The sequence below is a fragment of the Phyllopteryx taeniolatus genome, chromosome 14 (assembly GCF_024500385.1).
Source record: "Phyllopteryx taeniolatus isolate TA_2022b chromosome 14, UOR_Ptae_1.2, whole genome shotgun sequence".
NCBI lineage: Eukaryota > Metazoa > Chordata > Actinopteri > Syngnathiformes > Syngnathidae > Phyllopteryx > Phyllopteryx taeniolatus.
In genome coordinates, this window is record NC_084515.1 from 7795410 (window position 1) to 7822217 (window position 26808).

At 42.5% G+C, this 26808-nt stretch overlaps 1 protein-coding gene and 1 long non-coding RNA gene across 2 annotated transcripts in view; one reads left to right on the forward strand and one right to left on the reverse strand.

Moving 5' to 3' along the window:
* Positions 1-26808, forward strand: part of LOC133488796 (uncharacterized) — a 63315-nt gene that overhangs the window by 30402 nt on the left and 6105 nt on the right. The window lies entirely within an intron of this gene.
* LOC133488793 (potassium/sodium hyperpolarization-activated cyclic nucleotide-gated channel 2-like) overlaps positions 1-26808 on the reverse strand; it is a 50875-nt gene that overhangs the window by 13656 nt on the left and 10411 nt on the right. The window contains exon 4 of the mRNA XM_061797136.1: positions 14769-14987. Coding sequence (XP_061653120.1) covers positions 14769-14987 — 219 coding nt within the window. The remainder of the gene's footprint in view (positions 1-14768; positions 14988-26808) is intronic.

Here is a 26808-nt window from a genome sequence, read left to right on the forward strand (position 1 = left end):
TGTGAGTCTGTACTCTCTCATCTTGTTCTATTGGTTCGTTGTTGCATGTCCTCACTGGGTGTTCCCCCCATCCACAAATAAGAACACGATTTTGACTGTTGTACCGTTACTTGTGGTCAAAACTAACTATTGTTCTGCTGTGGATTGCACCCCTATTCCCCTTGTATCTTCTGTCTCTCTGTCTGTCCCACAAAACTCTTTTTCTGTCTGGCTGAATTTTTAAGAAATATCAGAATAATTTTAAAAATTAAAAATAAGCAGAGGGAGTATTTTAAACTCCCCTGCTGCATAGCAAAACTGTTCCAGCAGAAAAGGCATACAGATCCACCATTTTGCATGGCCATGCAGCTGAACAAAACAGGTTTACAAAAAAAAAAAATAATAATAATAATAATACTGCCTCACATTCAGGAGGTTATGGGTTCGAATCCAATGTTTGAGCATAAGTAATTGTGGACAATAAATATTATGCCATCTTAGAATTATTGAGTATCCAAATGAGATACAATTCGATGGCGTAACGCTACTCAAAGTCTCACCTGCAAGAGTAAGTCACTTTCTTGACGTGCAGAATTGAACGGGGCCAGGACAAGCGAGGCGTGTCACAAGTCTTTAGCCGACGCGTCAAAACAAGCGCTACAGCTGGTGTGTCTTTCATACTGTACATGAGAAGTGCTGATTGGGAGCAAAATGCAGTTGTCAAGAAGTGCGCGGGAGAGCCCAATGCTCTGCCTGAGCAGCTGCTGTTCCACATGTGAACCCTTTTTGATGCATTTCGGAGTGCGTGTGGGGAATGAAGGAGGATACTAATTGGTTAAAATGGGATTTACACAGTAGTGGACATTATCAGAAGCACTGACCTACATTTATAACCTTATGTTTGTTCCATGAAATTGCATTAATTTATTTCCAACAGTCTATTTGTTTCATTTCGCAGTGCTTCTTTTGGCTGCACTGCTTCCAATACGTGCATGTACGTTAGGTTATTTTTTTTTTTCTGTCTAATGAGATATCTGCTATGTTAATCTATTTATCGGAGGGCCTTCAGAATCATTAGTGCTGCCCCATGTAACAAACTATATTAACAATGGGAGTTTCTACAACAAATCAGATTTAAAATTTGGCCTCGCAGGGCCAACTAGCTGGCTGTCGTTGACGTCAGCATTTTTCCCTCTTCTGATTGGTTGGTCTGAGCAAGACTTTGACTAACAAAACATGTCTGTAGTGATCTGCACACTTGAATTTATTTATTTATTAATCAGCCTCTCTGGTGAGTATGATGTCTTTCATTTAAATGTTTTATGTTTTGTCACTTTATATATAAATATATATAAATATTGATTCTAAACTGCTCTAGATGATGTTTGTGGCACAGTTGCATGTTTTTCTATATTATTGGTCGTTTCTATAATTGTGACATGATAGTGGTGGTATTAAGAGGTGGATTAAATCGGATAAGTCTCCACTGAAGGCCAGGGCACCAAATGCTGGATTTACCTTAAATGGTGGTGTTTAATAACTGGACACAGTGTGCAAAAAAAACCAAGAAGTTTCTCAGAGGACATGGAGCAAGCAATTAGCTGGTGCGTCACAGTGGCCGCGGGGGGACTGACAAACAGCCAAATGAGAGAAAATGACATCCATTTGCTGTCACTTAGATGACGTATGTGGCAGCTCAACTCTCCGCTGACATTTTGTCATCCAAACTACCAACTCATTGCAATTTCTCATTTGTCATTCAGTGACCAATAGAACCATTATCTCCTTTCCTTTGCCCCTCCTGCACTTTCATCCCACAACTGCTCTCCATTGGAAATTCAAATTCAGGTTCATCCCAAACGGCCATGAGGATTTATAATTCATTCACTTCATTCCTGGCTAAATCGCCTCATTATCTTATGAAGCACATTCGCCAAAGAGAGGAACATCAGATAGCGAGTAAGTCGGAGCTTGTCTTGTCTGACTTCTATTCACCAAAGTGCATGTGGGGAGGAACAACATTCTGTGGGGTCTCACCCTCTACAAAGCCTCTTTAAATGAAACGACCAAAGGAGACTGATACTAGTTTGAACATCATACAAACTTTCCACTGCGGTATTAAAACATCCATCCATCCATCCATTTTCTGAGCCGCTTCTCCTCACTAGGGTCGCGGGCCTGCTGGAGCCTATCCCAGCTATCATCGGGCAGGAGGCGGGGTACACCCTGAACTGGTTGCCAGCCAATCACAGGGCACATACAAACAAACAACCATTCGCACTCACATTCACACCTACGGGCAATTTAAAGTCTTCAATTAACGTGCATGTTTTTGGGATGTAGGAGGAAACCGGAGTGCCCGGAGAAAACCCACGCAGGCACGGGGAGAACATGCAAACTCCACACAGGCGGGGCCGGGGATTGAACCCCGGTCCTCAGAACTGTGAGGCTGACGCTCTAACCAGTCGCCCACCGTGCCGCGGTATTAAAACAAATTAATAATAATTTACACAACTACTTTATAAAGAGACACGAGTGTAGGGCTGTGTTTGACTAAAGATCTTTTCAAGGTCAGCCTGCTTCAGTACAATTGGAGTGATCAGTGACAGGCTGTCTGGTTGGCAGAAGACTGAGCACTGTTGTGAGAGACGCATGGAGACTGAGGCGAGGCACAGGAAGAAAACTTTGTTGCTTCCTGTCATGTGCTGTATTATGCCAACTAGCTCAGACTGCACAGTGTCTGTACAGCATCTCGCTTATCCTGGGGATTGTGAGGAGTGGGTCCAGTAACAGGAGAGGAGCGCATATTCAAGATTAATCACAACAGTGAGGGAATAGTCACTGCATTTCCAATGCAATAAAATGTCACTTATTTTAGCAATGCTATTATGACCATGTATAATTATTACTCAATATTAGAATCCAAGCAGAAAACACACAATTATTGCTTCCATCCATTTTTTTGTACCGCTTGTCCTCATTTGGCTCTCGGGCAATGACTGACTTTGGGCGAAAGGCGTGGTACACCGTGGACTGGTCACTAACCAGTCGCAACGTCTGTCCTGTCCTACTATTTACTGTTTTACTGTCAAAGTGAATGCTGTGAAAAGGTCATTCAATCAACAAAACAAGTGGTCAAAGCAAAACTATAAAACAAGACTCAAAATACTGTCTGACTAACATCACCAGATCATCTCCTCATTATGTGAACATATCTAAAATCTACACTTTCAAAAACTGTGCCATAGAGCCAATAGTTTGCCAGGTTAAAACAGACAGCCAAGTGTTTCGAGCAGTGTTTCTGTATTTGGTGATTTGATAGAGAATTCAACCAATATATTTTTTTTTTTAATATTTTCAGGAAATATTTGCATTTACATTCACACTTTTTTATACACTGTCACTTAACTTCCTTTTAAACTTGTATGACAAGTAAGATGCATTACAAAATGACATGTGCAAGGCTGCATTTGTCATTACATTTAAGACAGTGTTATACAGCAATTATTTTTCATAACATTCATTAACTAAACAACATACATCAGCTTTCTACTTTTACAGTGCATATGTTTTGCACACACAGTACCGATACCATGCTGTGGTATATCTGAAATCGATGTAAATCAAAGTTATGCTCAATAGGAAAAAGGAAGTGAAAAAGCGACTTCACCTCTATGCATAATTGGAATGGCAGTGTTCTGTCATGATGTCACCATGGGAAAATTGGCAGCAAAGCCAGTGTTACTGGCATTTACATGGTAATAGAATTCACTGGTGATTTAATAAGCTCAAAGTGCTCAAGAATAACACTAATCCATACGCTAAGTGATGTGAATCACTTTACATGCTAATGAACCAAATTTAAGATATTTAGATGATGTGACCTGTGGGGATGGTCAACAGGGATTTTTCAACACATGCCAAAGAAGATTCAGTTCAATGAATATGTAATTTGTTTTCATCTATATCGCTATATATTAAATGAAAAGAAAGACAGAAATCAGTGATTTATAACATCTCTGCAAGCTGTTTTGTTGCAGATTGATACAACTACTCAGCACAGTAAAAGCTGGAAAACAAAAGAGTTGTCTGGCAGTCCAGGAACAATATTGCCCCTTTGTGTGGCTTTGTAATATTGTAAAGTTGTTTTTTTTTGCATACACAAATGTAATATAATACACAACAACAAAAAGCAAACATGACAGTTGACTGTAGAGTTCAGCACTGCTCAAATGGAATACTTAATAAGACCAAAACACAATTTTTACCTGCACCATACAGACAGCTGTGACACTGGTTGAATTCCAAGTTGTTCTTATAGCACAACAATTGTAGATATAATGCAACATGATTTAATTTGTTCCAGGCTCACATGTACTATCACCATCCTAAAAGCTTTAACTTTTAACATTCCTGTCATACAAGTATAAAGAGAAGTTAACCACTAAATCAGTGTTTCCAAACCTTTATGGAGCCAAGGCCCATTAGAAAAATCTTACAGAATACCATTAAACTAAAATGTCACTCTGCTCTGTTAGTATGTTTAAAGTTAAACTACCTTCCATCCATCCATTTTCTGAGCCGCTTCTCCTCACTAGGGTCGCGGGCGTGCTGGAGCCTATCCCAGCTGTCATCAGGCAGGAGGCGGGGTACACCCTGAACTGGTTGCCAGCCAATCGCAGGGCACATAGGAACAAACAACCGTTGGCACTCACAGTCATGCCTACGGGCAATTTAGAGTCTCCAATTCATGCATGTTTTTGGGATGTGGGAGGAAACCGGAGTGTCCGGAGAAAACCCACGCAGGCACGGGGAGAACATGCAAACTCCACACAGGCGGGGCCGGGGATTGAACCCGGGTCCTCAGAACTGTGAGGCTGACGCTCTAACCAGTCGGCCACCGTGCCGCTGTTAAACTACCTATAAAGTTAAAATCAATATGTCATGTAAATTTCAATCTCTGCTGAACTTGAATGATAAACAAAATCACCTAGTAATTAAAATGAGGATGACAGGCATGTCTGGCTTAATGCGCTGAGACCACGCCCTGCTCAATTGTCAACTGTCAATAAAATACGACTACTAAGATTTGAAAATGGATGCGACTTTGTCTATCATAGTTCATATGCCGACAATACACTGTGTGTGAAAATACACTTTATCCGCCTCCGGTGACTTTTCCATGCCTGGACAATGAGGCACTCTAAAGCTGCCACGCCAGCACAAAGCACCTGCTCATACACTGGTTGCCAAGTCTAACTTTTTTTTTTTTTTTTGAATTCACCATTGAGCCACTTTAATTAAAAAAATCATCTAAAATGTTGCCATTGTACTAACTGAAAGAGAAGAGGTGAATTCAACCAGCAGTATCATCCTCCTCATCACTGGCTTGACACTTTCTGCTCTGCATGTTGATTTATAAGCACAACTTCAGCTGAAATATTAATCACTTTGCAGCCGACAAAAGCCGACAACTGGTCAGAAATTCACCTTTCTCCCCTCAGCATAAAAAAAGAAATATATTTAAGGAGTTATAGAGTGAAAACACACACAGAATAATACAAACAGCAAATGAGCTCATTGGACTTCAGTTTCATTTTGAAGTTGTTTATACTGTTCAAGTAGAGTAAAGTACATACTGTGTACATGTCCACAAGAATAGATTCGAACCCAGAACCTAAGAACTAAGAGGTAGACATGCTAACCACTCAACCAACGTGCTTATTGATAATTATTATCCTTTCTGCACCGACCGGCTGGGGGCAAATCACAGGGTGCTATCAAATAGGTCAGTATGAAATATGGTTCCTTGCCTTTTAAAGGGCTACAAACATTTAACAAAACCCTCAAATGACCACTGAAGAAATGCAATGCAGGACTCGCATCCTTGTGGGAGTGATTTTGTCTCAACTCCGACTCAACCAGAATACAAATACAAATAAAATGCCAGCCACAAATAAAACGCTGACAAAAACAATATAAACAATGTAAAATAGCCCAGGCACATTTTACCATCTTGCAGTGCACAAGGATTTCTTGTGACAACAAGACCTCTCCGTCTCCCACAGGTTATCCCCACCCCCTCCTCCATGCTGCTCCATGTAGCAGCCAACAAGCAGTACAGCACTGCATCTCTCAAGGACACCACCAGCAGAGACAGAGAGAAAGAGAGAGAGAGAGAGAGAGGGAGATAGGGCAAATAAAGACAAAGATCAGTTGCAGCTCTTTAACCAATGCAGGGTGGATGAGATAGAGTTGAAAAGAGGAAGGGTAAAGAGATAATAAAGACAAGTGTTCGAACTTACTCCCTATTTACTATATAGTGCACTGTATGACTGCCATTTTATAGTGTCATTATAGTGTCAATACTCTCAGCTTAAAACATGATGTTTTTTAATTTGTTCAATATTTATTACAGACGGTTTGTTGTAATTATGCAACAGCAATGATGTAATTAACGGCGTTCCGAAGTAGTGTTTGAAGACTATTTTTCATGTGACTGATAGGGTTGGGCATCGTTTGAATTTGAGCGATTCTGGTCCCGATTCCGGTTCTTAATTTCAATTCTGATTCCAAAGGATTCTCGATTCCAATTCTTTTAGTGGGCTGGGTCAAAAAAGTGGTGCATGGTGTAAATAAAGGGTGTCCAAATTATGAATGCTTGCAGCATAAACTGAAATGCACATTTTACTTGGGGTTCTTTATAATCAGAATCAATATCAAACATATGGACTAAAAGGCAATGTGTGTGGTACTAACCCAATTGACTGAATAGTCATTAATTATTCCATCCATACATCCATTTTCCTCCGCTTATCCGAGATCGCGTCGCGGGGGCAGTAGCAGGCAGTCCCAGACTTCCCTTTCCCCAGCCACTTCATCCAGCTCTACTGAGGGGATCCTGAGGCGTTCCCAGGCCATCCGAGAGACGTAGTCTCTCCAGCGTGTTCTGGGTCGTCCCCCGGAGTCTCCTCCCGGTGGGACGTGCCCGAAACACCTCACCGGGGAGGCGTCCAGGAGGCATCCTATTCAGATGCTCGAGCCACCTCATCTGGCTCCTCTCAATGTGGAGGACGAGCAGAAGCTCTACTCTGAGCCCCTCCCAGATGACCGAGCTTCTCACCCTGTCTCTAAGGGAGATCCCGGACATCCTGCGGAGTAAACTCATTTTGGCCGCTTGTATCCGGGATCTTGTTCTTTCGGTCACGACCCACAGCTTGCTATCATAGGTGAGGGTAGGAACGTAGATAGACTGGTAAATTGAGAGCTTCACCTTTCGTCTTAGCTCCTTCTTCACCACAACGGACCGATTCAAAGTCCCCATCACTGCAGACGCTTCACCGATCCGCCTGTTGATCTCCCATTCCGTTCTTCCCTCACTCATGAACAAGACCCCCAGGTGATGATCGGTTGACAACTCCCCCCCTCTCTTCACCCAAGTGTCCAAAACATGCGGCCGCAAGTCCGATGACATAACCACAAAGTCGATCATTGAACTGCGACCAAGGGTGTCCTGGTGCCAAGTGCACGTGTGGACACCCTTATGCTTGAACATGATATTCATTATGGGCAATCCATGGTGAGCACAGAAGTCCAATAACAGAACACCACTCGGGTTTTCATCGGGGGGGGGCGTTCCTCCCAATCACGCCCTTCCAGCTCTCACTGTCATTGCCCACATGAGCATTGAAGTACCCCAGCAGAACGATGGAGCCCCCAGCGGGAGCGCTCTCCAGCACCCCCTCCAAGGGCTCCAAAAAGGGTGGGTACTCTGAAGTGCTGTTTGGTGCATCGACAGGAACAACAGTCAGGACGCGTCCCCCTACCCAAAGGCGCAGGGAGGCGACCCTCTCGTCCACCAGGGTGAACCCCAACGTACACTACTTCTGTAGCCGGAGATCAGATCGCCAAGGTCCCCCCCTTCGGCCACCGCCCACCTCACACTGCCTCTATTGCCCCTCCCACAGGTGGTGAGCCCATGGGAATGGGGATCCACGTTACCCTTTCGGGCTGTGCCCGGCCGGGCGCTATGGGTGTAGGCCCGGCCACAAGTCGCTCATCTTCGAGCCCCACCTCCAGGCCTGGCTCCAGAGGGGAGCCCCGGTGACCCGCGTCCGGGCAAGGGAAACCTATTTCCATTTATTGTATTCATCATAGGGGTTTTTGGAGTCGTGCTTTGTTTGGTCCTTCACCTAGGACCTGTTTGCCATGGGTGACCCTACCAAGGGCATGAAACCCCAGACAACTTAGCTCCTAGGATCACTGGGACACACAAACCCTCTCAAGGAGGGGTCATTAATTATTGTTTCAGCTAAAAGTTGCAAGTTTGACCTTTGGTGACGTTTTAGCTCAATGTTAAGCTTTTAATGCGACAGTCTCTGATTTCTTTCCAGTATGATAAAATAATTTATATTTTATTTTTGTGTCTGCCATGAGCTCTTACGTTGGTTTGAAGACTAAAATCAACACTAAAAACCATCAGTGCAAGAGTGCAACCCACCGTTTAACATGTTAGTTGCCTCAGTGTTGGCACAGACGTATTTGATTGTTTCACTCACCCAATTGAAGTTCCAAGCAGTGTAGGCTGAGGCTCGGAGCGGGATGGCGCACGTCAGACTTCTACACATCATGCAAGCATCCTTTGCACAAAATAATCTTAATCCAAGTGTTGCACTAAGGGCAATTTATTAATTTATTCATTTATTTTAACATAGTTAATACTTTTGTTCGCCACTGCCGTTGGGCACAAGCACATCTTCGTGCGGGTTGTTCTTCGTTGTTTTTTGCCGCTTCTTCGTTGGTTTTCGCCACTTTCTTCTTCGGGCGTGGCAGACTGTAGGCAGCAAAACTGGGAACCCACATTTTTTTATTTGAATTATTCCGAGACAACCAGAACGTTAGTCCCGGTTCCACTTGGTTCTCGATGCCCAACCGAACTGATGAGTGAACTATATAGTGCACTATAAAACATATAGTTTGATAAGATATAAAAATCTCTATAGCATGATTAGGAAGTAGGGAATGAGTGAATGATTTCGAACGCAGTCACTATACATGTACAGTACAGTGGTGCCTTGAGATACCAGTGACTTGACTTCCAAGTTTATCGAGATATGAGCCGTCGTTCAGCCTATTTTTTGCTTTGACTTCCGAGCTGAAATTTGAGATACGACCACTGAATGGTGACAGTGAACTGACTTCACAACAAGCAGCTGTTTTTCAGATAGTAAACAATTCCTCAAAAATAGGCTTCAAACTGTTTATTGCCACTCCCAGATGAAGTTTACTGTTAAACTAAACATAAAAGGAGAATTTAAAACAACCACATAGCTTTGGCTTAGGAAAGTCAGTAAGCTTAATGCTAACAAACATTGCAAAATATCATAAACAGGCTAGCGAATAGCATCAATATCATGGCGTTATAACCCTTTAAGCAACGGATATCTGAACACAAATGGTGAAGCAACACACAGACAGATAATATAACAACACTCACAGGCATATATTGTTTATCTTCTGCATAGAACGACTAATATTACTGCAACTAACTGAGGAGTTTTGATAGGTTCCATGTATAACTATCTCTGTGTTAGACTGCCCCCTGATGGCCAAGGTGCACACATCAAGAGGAGCAAACTGTCCATTAAATTGAAGCAAAACATTTGGCAAAAACTGTTCCAATCTTTACATTCTAGTTAATAAAAATACAATAAATAAAGTACAATATCATACTATTAGTACTATTTTTTTTTTTATTGAAACAGTTTATTGGCATTCCCATTCATGTCGATGGGGAAAGATGTTTTGAGATACGATTCTTTTAAGTTGAGATCGTGATCACGGAACAAATTAAATTCATATCACAAGCCACCACTGAATAGTGATTAATGAGTAGGGAATCCTTGAATGAATCACATTCACTCATTCCTTAACTCCCTAATCACTTTATCAGGATTTTTTGCAAACTATATTGTCGAATATATAAAAATCCCTATGGAGTGATTAGGGAGTAGGCAATAAATGAACAGTTTCGAAGACAGCCAGGGAGGCAGCCATGTTTCCCTACGTCACCTTCAAGATGACATTTGCAGGACACACAGGTCTGCTGCCTCATCAATTCTACAGCTGCCCAAGGGGGACATCATATCAGACACTCTCCCGCCCCTCACCCCTCTGTCTCCCTTCCACATCATCACATTAGCACGGCCACATAGGCCCCGCCCCTGGCGATGTGCGGCCTCTACCTGACTGAACACACCCGGGGCCTTTGATTGGCTGCTGGGTGCAAACAGCACTCCCCCACTTGGAGAGACTCTGCTTAGAAACAGAGAGGCTGCTCTGTTTCCTGCACAGGCCTCTGCTGCAGCTCTTATCTCTCCATGCTCATTCACAATGTGTCTGATTACAAAAACACACTCTGATCAAAATACAGTGGTACCTTAACTTTGGAGTTTAATTCGTTCCGCGACTAAGCTCATATGGCAAATCAATTATCCTCATTGAAATGAAGTGAAATGTCATTAATTACATTCCAGACAGCCAGAAAACATCACAATTGTTGGTGTTTTTAATAAGCACTGTATTAGAGGGGCAACAATTAATTGATTAATCGACAACAAACTGATGGGGCGCCTGTGGCTCAGTTGGTAGAGTGGGTTGTCCAATGACCCGAGGGTCGACTGTCCACATGTCAAAGTGTCCTTGGGCAAGACACTGAACCCTAATTTGCTCCCAGTGGGCCTGGCAGCAGCCGCCCATTGGTGTGTAAATGGGTGAATGTAAGGCTTTGTAAAGTGCTTTGGGCACTGTGATCGTGTAGGTAAAGCGCTATAGAAGTGCAGTCCATTTACCATTTTATTCAATTATCAAATGAATCGACAACGGTTTTGAAAATTAATTATCATTTAGAGACATCAGCCTCTCAACTGTGAATATTCTCAGATTTCTGTAGTGCTTCGTGACAGCAGACTGATTATCTTGTGGTTAATTAAAATAAGACATTCGCCAACATCTGCTTTTACTTTAGAAAAAGGTTTTGGCCTATTATTGGACATGTTATGGACCAAACCAGTAACTGAATCATAAGTAAATTTAAGTTTGTTGATTTTCTGTACTGTGAATTTGAAATAATGTATGAAATAATAATAATAATGTTTAATAATGTAAATTTAAAAAATATTTTTTATCCGAATCAAAACAACAAATTGGCAGATTAATCGATATTAAAATAATTGTTAGTTGCAGCCCGACACTGTATTGTATAAAAATATTAAAACATGATAACAAGTGAATGTAATGGAATAAATTGGTTTTATAAAGTGTAATTACAATTACTCCAAGTACTGTAGTACCTCAAAAGGCCTCAAAGGTCAAACACAAGGTGTTTTTTTGCACTGGTAAACATTCAAGTAGTTTAGATTCTTCAACGTTTCCCATATTTAGCACAAGTGGTTAGCAACTTTGCCAAACAGTTCCAAGGTTCTGGGTTCGAATCTGGGCTCCGGCCTTGCTGTGTGGAGTTTGTACAGGTATTCGGAAAGTCACTGTGCACTTACCGCATTTTTACGATCATAAGGCGCACCGTAATAAAAGGCGCAGTCTCAGTTACGGGGTCTATTTCTGTATTTAGCACATACATAAGGCGCACCGTAATATTGGGCGCAGGCATGGTAAAACATACGTTAGCTAAAAAAACATGCATGCACGCTAAAACAATGTTATTAAAAAGGCAGCGGGAGCAAAACTGAGTTCGGTTGTACTTCATTCAAGTATTTAACAATGTACTCACGTTATTTTTTTATCAATCCTCATCCACAAATCCATCAAAGTCCTCATCTTCTATATCCGAAATGAATAGCTGGGCAAGTTCTCCATCAAACACACCAGGTTCCCTCTCGTCATTGTCTGAGTCAGTCTCGTTGCCGTGCGGCTCCTCAGAAATGATGCCGGCTTTTACGAAAGCTCGAACAACAGTGCAAGCAGACACGTTAGCCCAAGCATCCACAATCCATTCACAAATTGTGGCATAAGTCGCCCGGCGCTGCATCCTAGTCTTAGTAAAGCTGTGTTAGCCATCTGTCATCCATGGCTCCCACACGCTCGCAACTTCACTTTGAACGCCCTGTTTACACCGATGTCCAGCGGTGGAGTTCCTTCGTGAAGCTCCGAGTTATTACACTCACTCGAATGGTGACTGTAGAGACGCTTCTCCCAGCTGTTCTTTGCTCATTAACCCATTGCTCGAGTTGGTCTTCCAACTCGGGCCACCTCGCCTTGTTTCCGCGGATAACTCAGCTTCTTGACTTAGCGAAGCTCGTTTTCCTGCTTCCTCCACTTGCGAACCATGGATTCGTTGACCTTGAATTATCTCCCAGCTGCTCGATTCCCATGTTCTTCCATGTAACTGATAGCTTGCAGTTTAAACTGTGCTTTGTAAGCGTGTCTCTTCGTAGGTGACATTTTCGGGGGTCCTTAGCACTTAGCCAAACCGATGCACATACCGGAACAATATACCTACTGGGGGCGTGTCTTTAGCGTTCTCTGTCACACGCACCCTTCCCCATTTACGCCCGCATGCTGTCCTCAGTCACGTCCACCTTCCTCTATATAAGCAGCGTGTTGGCAGGAAATGCTCCCAGTCAGTCAAGCGGAGCGCTTATTAAAGTCACACAACAACATTTACAGATTTTGGAACTCGGTGCACACATAAGACACGTGCATTATAAGGCACCCCGTCCATTTTGGAGAAAATTTAAGACTTTTAAGTGCGCATTATGGTCGTGAAAATACGGTATATTTTTATTAACAGACATCTCTCAATATAGAATACATGAGGTACATCGAATTGTATTGAAATATCTCTGTTAATAGAAATATACGTTGATTTATATTTTTCCATTTGAGATAATGGATAATAATAATCCATCACTGAGTCAAACACTCGTCACCCATCCATCCATCCAGCCATCCATTTTCCGAGCCGCTTGTCCTCACAGGGGTCGCGAGAGTGCCGGAGCCTTTCCCAACTGTCATCGGGCAGGAGGTGGGGTACACCCTGAAGTGGTTGCCAGCCCAATGGCAGGGCACATGCAAACAAACAACCAGTCGGACTCACATTCACACCTACGGGCAATTTAGAGTCTTCAATCAACCTACCACGCATGTTTTTGGAATGTGGGAGGAAACCGGAGTGCCCGGAGAAAACCCACGCAGGCACGGGGAGAACATACAAACTCCACACAGGCGGGGCCGGGGATTGAACCCCGGTCCTCAGAACTGTGAGGCAGACGCTCTAACCAGTCGTCCACCGTGCCGCCATTCTCATCACCCATAGACCTTTAATAACTGTACAGGGGATCTTTCAGTAATATTGACATTGTTACCAGTCATACAAGTGTAAAACTAAGTTAACCACTTTTAATAGCAAAATAAAAAACGGCTTAAATTTTATTAATTATGGTGAGTCGCTTTTAAATATTTCTAGTTATCCTACAAATATAAAAATAAGTTAACTACTATAAAACATCCATCCATCCATTTTCTATAGCACTTGTCTTCACTAGTTTCGTGGGTGACCTGGAGCCAATCCTAGCTGACTTTGGGCCACGAGGCACTGTACACCCTGGACTGGCCACCAGCCAATCATAGGGTACATAAACGCAAACAACCATTGACACTCACATTTACATCAATGGACAATTTAGTCTTCAATGAAGCTAACATGCATGTTTTTGGAATGTGGGAGGAAGCTGAACTACCCGGGGGAAACCCACGCAAGCACAGGGAGTACGTGAACTCCAGCAGGAATGCTGAGATTCAAACGAGAGGCTGACATTTTTCCGGGATGTGTGTTTGCTTCTTAAGCATGTGTGTTTGCTTCTTAAGCATCGGTTTTAAAAGTTCACTTAATCTATATATATTACTGTCTCAGATGTGATTTATTAATTCAGCTGGAATTAATATGATTCTGTTATAAAGATGTGGGTAAAGGTAGTTGTCAGATAACAACACATCCCACATGCTTTTTTGTTCCTGCATAGCAACATATAGGCTTCCTGGACTCATGTTCTCTAGCAGTTCAATGTTACGTTGTTTTTTGTTTTGTTTGAACTAAAGTTTTGGACCGTGTTTATGTTTCAAATGTCAATAAGGTTATGAATAAAATTATGTTTTGTTTCTTGATTAATCCGGTAAGTCAATGTACTTACTGTATTTACTACGGTTTCTAAGGCACCTGTGGTGTGACTCGTGTACTGCATATTTTATACTGGGGAAGAATTTTAGCTCCGAATTGGGAGGGAATGGGATCAATCTTTGTGGGAGTGGGAGGGAGCAGAATTTTTTTTAAACACACACTTGGGATTGGGAGACAATGGGATCAATCTCTCTGGGAGTGGGAAGGAGCGGGAGTCATAATCCATTCCCGTGTCAGCCTCTAAGTCGAACCCTCAACCTCAGATCTGTGGGGCAAATGTGCTAATCACTATTCACCGCGCTTCTGACAGCGTCACAATTGAACATTATTAAATTAGTGTACCTAATGCTGTGTCTGGGGAGTGCATCCATGCAGTGTTGATTGGCGTTGCTATTTATAGTTTGCCACTTGTGCGCGTGTCACTATACATATACAATACAAATCAGTCGAACAGGAGGGGAGTAACAGTGATGATTTCTTCAATGAGGTGAGGGGACAGGCTGATCCAGACGATTTACGGTACAATGAAATCGTTTAACATCATGGCTACTTAAAGTTGGATTTCAGAAACAATTCAGTTATTTTACTGGCCTACCTTTTCTTGATATTGCCGTCTGGAGGAGTCCAGGGATTGGATGAGAGCTGTGGCGTGGCCAATAAAAACAGCGTAGCAAGTGGCTCCCACGATCATACTCAGCATGGTGAGCCAGATATCTGACAAACTCTCAGGGGCTTGACGGCCGTATCCGATGCACAGCATGTGGCTCATTGCCTTGAAGACGGCAAAAGAGTACAGCTCAGACCAGGTATCATTCTGTCAAAAGAAAAAGAGAGGGACAATTCATTATTTGACTAATAAAGCATGCGTATGTTTTTGTTTAAATAAAAAGGCGTGTTTTGAAAGAGAGCAGGGGAAAGGCCTTGGGAGACCAGGGTCACAAAAATACACTTAGACAAATAAGAACTCAAGGGATGGGGATGCATTACAAAGACAGAGAAGGGGAACGGAAACACCGTCGGGGGGATTCTTCCAGGCCTCATCAGCTGAGCAAAGAGGGTTGAAAATAATTTCCTCAGAGGAAAATTATAATGAAAGCTTGCTAAATACAACTAATCAGAGCAGCCTGCATGACAGTGACTCTGGTTATCAGCTGTTTGTTTTGCTAGTCAGACGGCAGCAAAATGTCATATTATGACTTAAACGATACAATGTTGCCTTGAGATAAGAGCTGAATTCGTCCTATGACCACGCTTGTAACTCAAAACGCACCTATCGTAAATCATCTTTCCCCATTGAAATGTATGGAAATGCCATTAATCCATTCCAGCACCCCACCGAAAAAAAAGTTTTTTAACATGGAAAAATAGCACTCTATAATATTGTACTTCATAAAAACAGGGTAATAACATTATTGAATAGAATGTAAATAACTAAACAGGATGGACAAACATGCCAAACCTGCTCAGTAGCTGCCTGGCGTACACTTTGAATCCGTAGAAGCCCTGACCGAACGCGAGGGACCCCAAAAGACAGTGACAAGCTTGGAGGGAACATACCGGCGTCCATGGTAAATCGCGAGCCGAAAAGTAGTGCCCCTCCTCCCTCAAGTTCCACCACGGATAACGTGATAGACTGTGAGAAAACTAGGCAAGACTTGAATTCTTGAAAACAGCCAAAACTCCATGTCAAATAGAGCTGCCGTGGCCGCCGGGAACCTAGTGTAAATGTAGCCTTCGAGCAGTCACCTACAGACCAAATGCAAACAATAGAAAAGGAAGAACATTGTTACAGGCCTACAGCGTCAAGCACCTCTCCTTCATTGAAGACTCCAAAAATAAACACAGCTCCACCAAGTGGGCTGAGGCTAAATAGTGGCTGTGGAAACAGAAAGAGAAACAGTGGAGTGCAACAGATTCAATAATAGATGAACAACGAGCACTTTGATTCTGAAATAGCTCAGTCAAAAGAGAGGACGGAGTCTCAACTGCTCTCCCAAGAGGGTTCAGTTTGGGAACTGTCGTTGTCTGTGTTGATAATCAACATCTCCATCAGCTGCACATCGACATCTTGACTAGCCTAATATGCCTCTTTGTACACTCTCTGGCCATTGTATTGATTGGAACATGCACACGCTACACTAGTAATGACATCCAAAATTGAGGATTATTATCTTTGAAAAGGCTTTTTTGTTTGTTTTACTCAGCTTATATAACATGTCATCAGATTGTAAAGGTGTAGCTCATTTTGTGACTGGTGAATGTATGCTCCGATACAATTTTACATCCTGACTGACAACAAAGTGGTCAATTACGGTCAGCTGCTTCAAGAAGTGGGGCATTTAGTAACTCACAGCGGAGCAACCTCAAAACCCAAAAGCTCCTGAGTTGGTACAGTTCTAAATTCCACCCAAGATTTGGGAAAAAAATACATCGCATCACCACGATCACCATACATATTGTCACAAGTTACTAAGGTTGACTTTTGCTGTTTTTACGTTTGGCAGTGATGAAAGGGGTGGGTTGAAATCATTTTCAAAAACCAAAACAAAAAAACACTTTTTGTCATATTTGCTAAAACAGTCATTATGGCATGACAGCAGAAGACGATAAATATGTCAAGTCCCATCTTGTGCCTCTCATTTGATACACAAGAAACCAACGTGCCTGTTGAAAACCAACCAATCAGAGACAGAAGGTGAGGCTTACAAGGTGTCAATCATTTGTCGCGCACTCGCGGCCACACTCATCGCAGATACAACCCTGTGGCCTTGCAAAAAATAAAACTTCAAACTGATAACATTTAGTGTTATAGTAATACTCAATAACGAACCCGGTGCTTTTCTGGGGTAGCAAGGTAACAGTTCAGTGCGAGGCCACAGAGGTGTGCCCGCGATGAGTGTGCCTGCAAGTGCACAACAAAGGACTGACACCTCATAAGTCATGCCTTCTGTCTCTGACTGGTTGTTTTTCCTTGGACACGGTAGTTCCTTGTATATCAACTTAAATGTACAAGATGGGGCAAGAGACAGCTGATATTTTTCACACATCATATTTACCATGTATTTACTGTCAATTCATAATGACTGTTTCATCAAATATGAAAAAAAAGTTTTTTTTGTTGTTTTTTTGGAGGGGGGGGGGGGTGATTCCAAACTTACCCTTTAAATTCCTTTCTTCTAAGCAGTTCATTAATATTTTGATTAAATTAAAATGAATAATTCTGATGGCATTTAGTCGTGCACTGTGAGCTAAAACGTTTGTGAACGCCTGGTATAGATGCAGTCCAGTTCAGAATCAATTTTTGAGTCCATTTTAAGAGTCCATTTTTGCCAAGTATGTCCAAAAAACACTCAAGGAATTTGTCTCCGGTAATTGGAGCCGCTCTAGTGCGACAACAGACAGTCAATTGACAGAGAACACTTTTGAGACATAAAGACATTGACAAAAACAGTGACTGAGCAATAAAGGGTTGCTAGTTATCTGGTAATGCCGGTTCAAATTATTTTTATTTTTTTTTTACAATTGTGCAAAAAGATGCAGAGTCCTCTAGCACTTAGAGCAGTTCAAATTACTAATATAGCAATAGTCCGGTGCAATGACCATTGTGCGAAGGGTGCCGAGACTTTCTATACTTATTGGGGTCCAAAGTGGACAACTAACACACAAACTGATCCCTAGATCAGACTACAGGATTTTAACCCCAATAATTGGCCCAATTAGCTATCGTGGGCGATTTCCCAGATTGGACCAGACATATTTTATCAGGAACGACAAAACTTCTTGTAGTGTGAAATAATCCACGACCATCGATTTGGCTCTATGATGCCAAAATTAAAAGTCTAGCATGCTTGATTTTTTTTGGGGCATATCTTCCGTGGAGTGTGACATATCAATGACAACTCTCCGACAGCGCACCTTGACATGGACCAATAGGATTGCGTATTGTGACCGGCGCTTCAACATACTTGGTCGCCATTGTCAACATTTGGTATTAGGAATTCAGCGAGACCCGGGAGTTGCCCAGCCAGCCTCGCAAGGAAAAAGTCGATGGAATTCCTTCTTCCCGGTTCTTTTAATGTTTGGTGGTGTTTTCAAACAAGAATCCTGATACACCAAACTTGGATTTTGAGTATTTATGACAAAAAAATCAACAATACAGATTTACAAGGCTATGATCGAGTTGAAGCATACAGCGCACGCTGATCTCGTTTCGCTCTCTCATGGGATCTGGAAGCCGAGTGGGTCCCCTTTTCAGATAACAGTCAGTTCCTTCACCAGCTCCTTATCAAACCACTTCCTGCCTGCTCTCAGCCTGAATGTTATCAGTATCTGTGGTGTATGTGTGTGTGTCTGTGTGTGCGTGTGTGTGTCACTCACTTTCACGTTTACGTACAAGCACGCACAAAGGCACGCTCACGCACACACATACAGTTGCTTTCATGGACCACAATCGGCAGTGTACTGAGAATGGTATGCTTGTTTACTTTTAGGAACTTAACTATATTGTGCTGGCATGTCAAGTTTGCACTAAGTTGCTCGTTTAATGTGGCTTCAGCTACACTAATATTTAAGTTATTGCTTCATGTTGATGACATAATTCTGTAACTTGTGTACATTACCAAGTGATGGGTATGGTTAAGCTAATGCTTTTTTTGTACTGTGGATAAGTGATATTCCTGCCACTTGGCAGCTGCTAAAAGTAACTAAAAGGTTACTTTTTTCTAACTTTGTTACTTTTGAAATCAAGTAATCAGCAAAGTAACTAAGGTACTTTTTCAAGGTAACTGTGGCAACACTGAGTATGACATACTGCAATCGGGAAAGACCCAATTTGTCTTGTAGTCTGATCCAGGCATAAGGGTCTCTCCACACAAACTTTGAAGTAGTGAAGCATGAAGAAATTTTGTGTGACTGAAAAACGACAGACGGGAAGAAGCAGATGAGTGAAAATGTCCAAATGGGCAAATGACCAAATGTCCAGTGGCTGATTAGCTGAACAAATATCAAAAGATAATCTACACAAATGCGACAAAGCTCTTGGGCCGACCATGTCACACACTCACCGGCTCGGTTTACAGTGGTTTATCTGGCTTTAGTGTGTCTGGCATTCTCTGTCTGCGACTTTTCTTCCACTCCTTGTCAGTGCGTGAGGTCTTAATTCTGCGGGGGGTCCTATGGAATGTAGTGTAGTGAAGCTGAGGGAGGGCGAGGTCAACTCAAGCACATTTTTAGAGACAAAGGGAAAATGTGACTGCAGCCTGGTACCAAAGTTGATTCAAACTTGATATACATTACTGTGCAAAAATGTTAGGCCAACGCTAGCTCCTTCACCAGTCATTTTGAGATAGTAAAATTAGTATTTAGTAGGACGGCTACAGTTGGCAGGATGATGCAGAAATACAAAACCAATTTCCACAAAACTTTGTCCAAGGAAGAGCACATTCAATCTTCTTGACAATATGGACAAAGATATAGATTCATGAATTTAGTTTGCGTCAGTAAGGCATAAAAGAAGCTGTCTCATACAAGAATCATAATTGTTCCGCCCATTTTGTCATCCTCCATGAAGCCGGAAGTAGCTTGCTAACTAACGGCCTACTGAGTGATATTGAAATTATACAGTGCCGTGAAAAATTATCCATCCATCCATCCATTTTCTGAGCCGCTTCTCCTCACTAGGGTCGCGGGCGTGCTGGAGCCTATCCCAGCTGTCATCGGGCAGGAGGCGGGGTACACCCTGAACTGGTTGCCAGCCAATCGCAGGGCACATAGGAACAAACAACCACTCGCACTCTCAGTCATGCCTACGGGCAATTTAGAGTCTCCAATTCATGCATGTTTTTGGGATGTGGGAGGAAACCGGAGTACCCGGAGAAAACCCACGCAGGCACGGGGAGAACATGCAAACTCCACACAGGCGGGGCCGGGGATTGAACCCGGGTCCTCAGAACTGTGAGGCTGACGCTCTAACCAGTCGGCCACCGTGCCGCTGAAAAATTATCATCAAACCAATTTTAGTATCTTACAAAGACAACTCAAGTATAAAATGCAGTTTCTAAATGATGGTTTTATTTGTTGGGGGGAAAAAATCCCAACCCTTCTGGCCCTGTGTAAAAAAATAATTGCCCCTGAACCTCATAACTGTTTGTGCCACACTTGGCAGCAATAACTGAAATCTAGCGTTGACTGGTGCTGTGTCAGTCACTGATAGTGTAGTGGTACACTCGCCTGACTTTGGTGCGAGGAGCGTAGGCTCAGTTTCCACTCAGTGACGGTGCGAATGTGAGTGCGAATGGTTGTCCGTGTCTATATGTGCCCTGCAACTGACTGGAGACCAGTTCAGGGTGTAGTCCGCCTTTCGTCCGAAGTCAGCTGGGATAGGCTCCAGCGCCCCGCGACCCTAACCAGGATAAGCGGTGTTGAAAATGGATGAATGGATGGTGCTGTGTCCACTCTTTTTGCAGAATTATTTTTAACTCAGTCATTTTGGAGGGTTTTTGAGCATGAAGTGCCCATTTAAGCGCATCTCAGTTGGATTTAAGTCTGGACTTTGTCTTGGCTTTATTTATTTCAGACTTGTTTCGGGTCTTGTCCTGCTGCATAACCCAAGAGCACTTGAGCTTGAGGGCATGAACTGATCGCCGGACATTCAGCTGCAGGATTGTCTGGTTTACAGCAGAATTCATTATACCATTAATCACAGCAAGTTGTCCAGGTGCTGAAGTAACAGGCAGCCGCAGACAAGCACACTTCCACCACCATGATTCACTGTTTCCGTGATGTACTTTTTACAAAATGCTGTTTCAGTTTTACGCCAGCTATAACGGGCTACACGCATTCCAAAAAGTTCAACTTTTGTCATGTTAAATCCAAGAATATTGCATCAAAGGTCTTTCGGAACATTACGATGTTTTTCTGCAAATGTGAGACAAGCTTTTGTGTTCTCTTTTTCAGCATCTGTGATAAAAATGCTGACAAAATCAGAATCATGTTGAGAGTCTATGTTTTTGATCTGCTACATAGACATTTCTGGTTCATTTTTCTAAATCATATAATCTGAATTTTTTTCCCCCTATTTGTGGGGATTGACTGTACACAGTACTATAGAGAAAGTCAGCTGTGAACTCTACTAATACAGGAAGGCTCCGTCACAACAACTACCTTTTAAATAAACCTTGCGATGGACAAGGCTACTTATAGCTTTACCAAATACAATCCAAAATGAATTAATGGATTGACGTTGTGCGGCACGGTGGCCGACTGGTTAGAGCGTCAGCCTCACAGTTCTGAGGTGCCGGGTTCAATCCCCGTCCCCGCCTGTGTGGAGTTTGCATGTTCTCCCCGTGCCTGCGTGGGTTTTCTCCGGGCACTCCGGTTTCCTCCCACATCCCAAAAACATGCATTAATTGGAGACTCTAAATTGCCCGTAGGCATGACTGTGAGTGTGAATGGTTGTTTGTTTCTATGTACCCTGCGATTGGCTGGCAACCAGTTCAGGGTGTACCCCGCCTCCTGCTCGATGACAGCTGGGATAGGCTCCAGCACGCCCGCGACCCTAGTGAGGAGAAGCGGCTCAGAAAATGGATGGATGGATGGATTGACGTTGTGGTACATTATGAAAACAGCCTCAGTCCCTGAGGTGTTACAAGTTCTACTGAATCCAATTACTGGTTAGCAGATGTCAATCACCGTTACATGATGTTCTCAACGCCCTCCATGGGTCCTGCTTGAGAGCCCCCCTTGCTACCAAAGCCACTGTAAAGGGTGTGAACTTTGATGGATGTCTTGGCTGCAACACAATGGCTAATGTTACAAGTTGTCAACCACTCAATAGGGGGGTGGTCTCAGGTGGCCCGAGGCAGGCTGCACCACACCAGAGCAGCTCTTTACTTGAGAGTGACGGCTCTCTGGGGACTGGCTGTCTCTGATTGTACAAGGGGAGAGCGCGATGGACGAGTCAGTGTCCTGTCATTCAGAAATCCCTCCACAACTTCAAAATGAACCAAAACAGAGCAAAGTCATCCTTCAATCTGCCATGTACTGTAGGTTTATATAAGCTCGTCTATGAATGTTGCTTGGATGTTCGCATTTCTCATGGCCGCACTGCTTCTAGTACCTCTATGTGTAGCACATCGGCCTCACAGTTCTGAGGACCAGGGTTCAAATCCCGGCCTCACCTGAGTGGAATTTGCATGTTCTCCCCCTGCCTGCGTGGGTTTTCTCCGGCTACTCCGGTTTCCTCCCACGCCCCAAAAACATGCGTGGTAGGTTGATTGAAGACTCTAAATTGCCCGTAGGTGTGAGTGTGAATGGTTGTTTGTTTATATGTGCCCTGCAATTGGCTGGCGATCAGTTCAGGGTGTACCCCGCCTCTCGCCCAAAGATAGCTGGGATAGGCTGCAGCATGCCCGCGACCCTAGTGCGGATAAGCGGTACAGAAATTGGATGGATGGATCCTCTATGTGTCAATCTAATCTGCACAGGGTTTTCAGAATCAGTACTGCTAATTTATTAGAAATGGGACTGTTTCTTTAACCAATCAGATTTCAAATTCATCCTCACAGGGCCAGAGCGCTGGGCCGCTGGCCCTCTGTGACGTCAGCATTTTCCCATGCTCTGATTGGTTAGTCAGAGCAAAACTTGTTACAGTCAACTGTCTGTACCGATCTGCACACATGAATACGTTTAATAATGTATGCATCTCTGGCGACGGCGACTATATTTTATTTAAATCTTTTATGTGTTTGTCTTGTTATTAGATAAATACTGATTCTGAACTGCTCCAAATGTCAATGCAAATGATGTAAATGACACAGTTGAGTGCGATTACTGTAGATTACGTTTTTGTTTATAATTGATGGTCTGTATAATTGTGACGTGATAGTGGTCGTATTAAGAGGTGGATTAAGGGACCAAATGCACTGCCCCCTACTGACATACAGCAAGTTCAGAAAATGTCATATTGTTGGATTTCAGTCTCAACTTGTATTAATTCAACCACACATTTTACAAATCATACTGGCAGTGGTATGGCTATTTCAGTAGGGGACAATGAGTGGAATTACTGACTGACTTCAAGGCAATCAAGTTTTTAATGGTGTATAACGTCAAAGAAAGGTATATTGGACATGGTCTGGAGTTAATTCTGAGCAAAAAGCACAGCATATCTCCTCTCTTCTTTTGAGGTCAGGGTGTAAATGCCTGGGCATGGTTGATTATTTCAACCTCATGAAATGACATACTTTGCCCTCATAGTACTAATCAGGCCTTTCCAACCAGTACTAATACTAAACTGTTGTCAAAAATATCTTTATATGATTTTGCCAATATTGATGAGTTCTACAAAGGAGTGTCATTGATCATCAATGAGCAGGAGCAATCATTTTTTCAATTAATGATAACATGATCCCGTTATCAAATAATAATAATAATTAATTTTCAATTAATGATAACATGATCGCATATGGCGGCACGGTGGTTCAAATTCGGCCTCAAATGTGTGGAGTTTGCATGTTCTCCCCGTGCCTGCGTGGGGTTTCTCCGGGTACACCGGTTTCCTCCCACATTCCAAAAACATGCGTGGTAGGTTGATTGAAGACTCTAAATCAGTGATTCCCAACCAGTGTGCCATGAGCGATCTTCAGGTGTGCTGTGGTAAATTATTACGTTTTACTTAATTGCTCAAAAAATTATACTTACAATAAATAATGTATCTTTTTTCATCTATTTATGCCAGTGAGGCATAGTGACGGACAGAACAAATGAATGCTCTTCTATTAGATGGCAGGAAGTACATACAGTAATTAATGTATCCATTTTTTGTGACATTTTTGTTTGTTGGTGTGCCGTGAGATTTTTCAATTGTAAAATTATGTGCCTTGGCTCTATAAAGGTTGGAAATCACTGCTATAAATTACCCTTCGGTGTGAATGTGAGTGCGCATGGTTGTTTGTTTCTATGTACCCTGCGATTGGCTGGCGACCAGTTCATCGTGTACCCCGTCTCTCGCCCAAAGATAGCTGGGATAGGCTCCAGCACGCCCACGACCCTAGTGAGGATAAGCGGTATGGAAAATGAATGCACGAATGATCGCATGTGTCATGCACAACTACTGTACAAGACACTTCTGATGTGCAGTGCTGTTTTTATACAAAAACATGAATGGGGTCAAAAGCACATAGTCTAAATGCCAGGAAAACCGCAGTACTCTCTCTTACTGTCTTATGTCGTTTTTTACTCTTCCAGTGCCAAACATCACAGATGTGCATAGTTTATGATAACATTTCTGACCACATACTGGTCCTGTAAAGTGTAAAAACAAGGCTGACGAGTCTGACAACCACTATAAGCTACTGTTTGCTTTGTTTGTGACTCGCAATAGTCCTGACAGCTAACCTAATCTTTTATCATTTTGCCTTTCTATTTTTTAAATCCATTTTATCAGATAACTTGCATGCAGCCATTTCCACAATAATATCCAATATAACCAATAAATAAAGATGAAACATATCTTATGTAAGGCAGCACGGTGGAACAGTAATTAGCATGTATGCCACAAAATGGAGAGGTTCTGGGTTTGAATCTCGGCTCAGGTCCTCCTGTGTGAAATTCGCATGTTCTCCTTTGTGTTTGTGTGTTGTTGTTTTTTTCCAGGTAGTCTGGCATCCTCCCACTTTCCAAACCATGTTAAGTTAATTGAAGACTCTATATTGTCCTTACATGTTTTTGTGAGAGTAAATGGTTGTTTTTCTATATGACAAGTTCAAACACAAAAGCCGACAACCGCCATGAAGACAAAAATAGAGCCACGCCTCCTAGCAGACTGCATTGTTCAATGTTTCACATCATATCCCAACAAAACCAAACAACTCTAATGAAAATCTCATCGAAAATAAAGGTTTTATTTCAGAAACTGACAAGTGCGCATTTTACTACAGAAGATTTAACGCTATATCTCCACAACTGAGTACGACATAGTTCTAAGTGTAGTAATTCTTTTTTAGCTAATATCTTCAAACATATATAACATATTTGGGGGGGGAATCTCTGCTTAACTTTACAGGGTCATTAAGTGTGTTTTATTATTCTGTTTTCATTAACAAGTCAGCTAAATCCCAATTGAATTTCCTTACCTACAACTAAAAGAACTGTCCTATCAACACATTAAACACACAAGATCTTGTTTTATGGTCTCATTTAATGTCCTACTATGCGTAGCAATAAAAACAAGGGTGACACCAATCCCTCAAAGCCAAAATCGAGAGGCAATTACCGGTATAAGACATTGAGCTTGTCGTTGAGAAAAGAACAAATCTGTTTAAAAGTGCATTTGGCCATGTGCCTGTGGTCTGCCCACACTCGGTAAAAGGCCGACAGACAGATGTATAAACAAGCAGCTTTTATCTCTCCGAGATGCATAGCAACAAAGAGGCCAGCTGTCCAGCCATATTCACCCTCAACCCTCTCTTCCCCTCTTTTATCTTTCCTGTCGTCACCCCATCGTGTTGAAGCACAGGGAAATCTCACAGCGTGCTGAAATCTCTCTAGATCTGAGCTGCGAACAACAACATTTCATGGAACAATAATAATAATAATAATGCAACCACTTGAGCTAATAATGTTTCACAGTACAGTGTGGGTTTTTGTTTTGTTTTGATCGACACCATATTTTCAACTTTTGCCATTAACCTTGATTCTGTATTTGTTTTCTACTCCTGATTAAACAGGGATTTTAGTGTAGCCACCCCACGCAATGCCGCTAAAGCTTGCCTCTAAGGCTATGATCATTTCCTTCTATTGATGAAGCTAGCTTGTACATAATTAAAGAGCCTGTAAAATAAATTTCGAGTTTTTTTTCTTAATACATTGGACATGTTTAAATATAATTGCTGAAAACATGTATAATGACTGAGAACTATGTATTACTGAATTGTGGAGCTATAGCATTAAACTGTTAAATTATTCACCAGTTGTAGTTTTTCTGATTTTTTTAGGCGTGGCACTTGGTCGTCCGGCATAAGTCTACTTTGCCTAACTATATAACAACTTGAGCGCCTTTGTTTGCATCACTGGTTATCCAGCGCAATTGCAAGTTACTTTGGCCCATTTCTATCACTTCAGCATGCAGGTACCGTATTTTCACGACCATAAGGTGCACTTAAAAGTCTTAAATTTTCTCCAAAATGGACAGGGGGCCTCATAATGTGGCGCGCCTTATGTGTGCTCCGAGTTCCAAAATCTGTAAATGTTGTGTGACTTTGATGAGCGCTCCGCTTGACTGACTGGGAGCATTTCCTGCCGACACGCTGCTTATATAGAGAAAAGGCGGACGTGACTGAGGACAGCATACAGATGTTAAAGGGTGCGTGTGAAGGAGGACGCTAAAGGCACGCCCCCAGTAGGTATATTGTATGTGCATTGTGCAAAATAACATCGGTTTGGCTAAGGACCCCCGGAAATGGCACCTACGAAGAGACACGCTTACAAAGCACAGTTTAAACTGCAAGCTATCAGTTACGCGGAGGAACATAGGAATCGAGCAGCCGCAAGAGAATTCAAGATCAACGAATCCATGGTTCGCAAGTGGAGGAAGCAGGAAAACGAGCTTCGCCAAGTCAAGAAGACAAAGCTGAGTT